The 4,178-nt window shown below is 38.4% G+C and overlaps 1 protein-coding gene across 1 annotated transcript; it reads right to left on the bottom strand.

Annotated features, from left to right (window-relative positions):
* Positions 1-306: 306 nt before the first annotated feature.
* LOC127123851 (uncharacterized) lies at positions 307-2,896 on the bottom strand. Its single transcript, XM_051054031.1, has 2 exons — positions 2,625-2,896; positions 307-547 (listed from the first exon to the last, which is right to left on the bottom strand). Exons 1-2 carry the CDS (start codon positions 2,894-2,896, stop codon positions 307-309), a joined length of 513 nt encoding a protein of 170 aa, XP_050909988.1.
* Positions 2,897-4,178: the final 1,282 nt, after the last annotated feature.

Genomic DNA, 4,178 nt, shown 5'->3' with positions numbered 1-4,178 from the left:
TGCATAAAGTCGGAGATATGGGACATCTAACCCTACTGGTCTCTGCTCTGAGCTCCTGAAAGGGCTTTGGTGCTGTTGGAGAATGGGCAGAGAGAATGGAGTCATATGGTGATATCGATGTTGTTGTATAGGTCCTCCGAGCTGAATCGGGGTCTCCATCCCTGGCCACTGATAGTGTCCATAGAACATTGAAGGAGGGTCTCCATAAAATCTATCTCTTAAGCGCTGAGAAGCAGCCCACGTATCCACCTGATGGGTCAGATAGCGTCCTGGAAGTCCAGTATGCACACAGAAGTCCTGCATAAATCATAACATACTCATTTGGTCCATGTGTGCTTGAGAGTCCTCGTCAATAAGAGGAACTCCTAAATGTAAATGTTGGAGCTGAGGTCTTCTAGGTCCAGAAGTCTCTGTTGGACGCTCCTCTGTATTTGGTACCTTCTTAGCTTGTGTTGCCCTTCTGGGGTGCTCAACAATCCACCCAGCATCCAATGCCTGCATCATGTTCACAATACGGCCATCTGTAAACTCCTTAACTCTTACTTTCCTGCATAATAATAGGATGACATACGCATGTTTTAGAGACTTCTTAGTCGTATTTTGGGTCATCTCATCCATGTCAGCATAAATAATATGTACGACGTTCATCAGTCATTGGGTCAACATCAAATATAAAGCCAAAGTTCTTATTGAGCTCCGACCCACTCCGATTAGTATCCAGAGTGTGGTGCAAAAAGTACGCCCATGCCTTCGGGATGACATCTAAGTTAAAAACTACAATCTTACTAGGGATAGGAGTAGATGTAGGCTACCAATCTCTCCCTTCTAATGCCAAACAATCCAACATCGCTCGGTATGGCCATCCATTCTTAGATGCAGTCTTCTGTATCAGATACTCACAGTTAGGTTCCCTGAACTTCATCTTCAATAATATGTTCACCGTCTTCTAGTCAAACTGGAGCTACTTCCCTTTGACCTAAGAAATCAAATTGGGCTCTGTAGTAGTATCCTCGGCAGGGGGTCTGTAGGCATTAGCATAAAAATCTAGTACCAGCTCCTTAGCCACTAGCTGGATCCGACTGTTTAGATAAGTCAGATTATGCTTCTTCCGAATAACATGGATGTCAGGGTGCTCATCGGGATGTAGGTTGAAGGCTTTTTTCTCAATAATATTCATGTCCAACAAACTAAAATACCTATCTTGGTGCTCGAACGAGGTAAATCTAACAGAATCATAAGAAGAAGAAGAAGAAGAAGAAGAAGAAGAAGAAGAAGAAGAAAGAGTGGCCACAAATGTTGGTACTGAGCAGATTTGTCTTGTATCAAAGAGAAAAACTTCGAAAACACAAAAATTTAGAGAAATTTTGTCAGAGGAAAGGGGTAAAGCGTATGGCTCATGGTGGAAAATGACAGGAAAATGTCAGAATATATATGTATATATATATATATATATATATATATATATATATATATATATTATATATATATATATATATATATATATATATATAGTCCCTGGTAGGCTTCATACGCATATCATACACGTGTTTCCAGGGGCATACACGTATGAGACTCCTCATATGTGTATGAGAAAAAGTTAAAAATAGTTCAAAAAGCAGATCATGTATCATACGTGTATGGTTCCAGGTGAATGTTGCATACGCGTATCACCTGGCCATATGCGTATGGCCCAACCTTCAGAAATTTGTGTGACCATTGAACTATCTCATACGCATATGAGGACCTCCATATGTGTACGAGGAGAGACCATCCAAATTGGGGTTTTGGGGCATCCCCATATGCGTATGAGGTGGGTCATACGCGTATTGGCAGAAGGCAAAAAATTTCAAAAAAAATTCTTTTTGGTTTGCCTTGTCTCTGAGAAATTTATCCTTTTTGCTTGATTCTTTAACACACGACTCTCAAAAACGAAAAAAAATGTAAATCACACAACTGAAAATAAAACTAATGTTACCTCCCTTAGGTTGCCTTCTAAGAAGTGATTTTTAATGTCCATAGCTCGATGTATGATCAGTATATGGTGCTCTAAGATACACCTCTTCCGCCAGGCCACTCTCTTGCCCCTGGTGATAGGGTTTCAACTTTTGGGCATTAACCTTGAAGGTGTCTCCACTGATATTATTCTTCAACTCAACTGCCCCATGTGGGAACACTTTGTTGATAGTGAATGGGCCAAACCATCTAGACTTTAGCTTTCTATGAAATAACTTCAATCTGGAATTAAATAAGAGAACCAACTGTGTTTCCCAAAATTCCCTTTTGTGAATCTTATGATCATGCCATTTTTTTGTTTGTTCTTTGTAAATCTTGGCATTCTCGTAAGCTTGGTTCCTAAGTTCTTCTAGCTCATGGAGCTGAAGAATTCTGGAATCACCTATTTTTGAGATATCATAATTCCTGAATTTTGAGGCCCACAATTCGTGTGTTCTAGTTCTAAGGGAAAATGACAAGCTTTTCCATAAACTAATTGATGAAAAGACATACTTATGCGTGTTTTGTATGCCAACAATGCGTCATCCAGCTTTGTCGCTCAACCTTTTCTAGAGGAACTCACAGTCTTTTCCAGAATTTGCTTGATTTGTCTGTAAGAAACTTCCACCTACCCACTTGTTTGAGGATGGTATAGGGTGGTAATCTTTTGCTTCACACTATACTTTCTAAGCAAGTTTTCCATAAGGAGATTAAGGAAATGTGTACCTTCATCACTTGGTAGTTCCCTTGGAACTCCAAACCTTGCGAAGATATTAGCTCTCATAAACTCTACTACCACTTTATCATCATTTGTGGGTATTGCCACTGCTTCTATCCACTTAGACACATAGTCAACCACCACCAAAATGTAGTTCTTATCAAACGATGATGGAAACATCCCCATAAAGTCTATACCTCAAACATCAAACATTTTTACCTTCAATATAACATTATGGGGCATCTAGTTCCTTTTTGAAATGTTACCTGCCATCTGGAATCTGTCACATTCTTGAACTATGAAATGAGAATCTTTGAACAAAGTGGGCCAATATAATCATGACTGGAGAACTTTGGTTGTTGTGCTATCTCCACTAAAATATCCTCAATATTATGAGTTATGACAAGCCTTAAGGATGTCCTTCTACTCTCCTTTTGGGACACATCTTTGGATTAATCCATCTATCCCCTTTTTGTAAAGGAATGGATCATCCCATAGATACAACCCGTAATTATGTAAAAACTTTTTCTTTCTATTATACTCAAAATCATCAGGTATCACACCACTTACCAAATAGTTCACATAGTCTGCAAACCATGTAACACCAGTAACTACCAATATGCGTCCATCAGCAAATGCATCATTGATGGGGTGTTTTTATTATGTTTCCTCAATCGGGGACATGCGGTATAAGTGACAAGCAACAATGTTCTCACACCCCTTTTTATGTTGGATCTCAAGATCAAACTCTTGAAGCAGTAGTATCCATCTCAAAAGTCTTGGCTTTAATTCTTGTTTAACAAACAAATACTTTAAAGCGGCATGGTCAGTATACAAAATTATTTTAGACCCTAGTAAGTACGACCTGAACTTGTCAAAAGCATAAACAACAACTAACAACTCTTTTTCAGTAGTTGCATAATTCATGTGAGCATGATTCAAAACATGACTAGGATAATATATCACATGCAAAAGCTTTTCTCTTATTTGTCCTAGCACATTCCCTACCGCAATGTCACTTGCATCACATATAATCTCAAAAGTTAGAGACCAATTTGGGGCAATCACAGTAGGTGCAAAAACCAACTTACTCTTTAAAGTCTCAAATGCAACCACGCACTTTTTTTCAAAAGTGAATGGTTTATCTTTTACAAGCAAATTAGTTAAAGGTTTAGTAATTTTGGAAAAATCTTTTATAAACCTGCGATAGAAACCCGCATGTCCTAAAAAATTCCTTATCTCTTTCTCATTCATAGGAGGTGGGAGATTAGCAATCACCTCCACTTTTGCTTTGTCAACTTATATTCCCTTGTGAGAAATTTTATGACCTATCATTATACCTTCTTGTACCATAAAATGGAACTTCTCCCAATTCAAGACCAGGTTTGTTTGTTGGCACCTTTCTAAGACAAGAGATAGGTTAGCTAAACAATTATCAAAAGAAGAACCAAAAATAGAAAAATCATCC

Source organism: Lathyrus oleraceus, chromosome 2, assembly GCF_024323335.1.
Source record: "Lathyrus oleraceus cultivar Zhongwan6 chromosome 2, CAAS_Psat_ZW6_1.0, whole genome shotgun sequence".
NCBI classification, from domain to species: Eukaryota; Viridiplantae; Streptophyta; class Magnoliopsida; order Fabales; family Fabaceae; genus Lathyrus; species Lathyrus oleraceus.
Note: the sequence above shows the minus strand (reverse complement) of the source record. Positions and strands in the feature narration are given on the sequence as shown.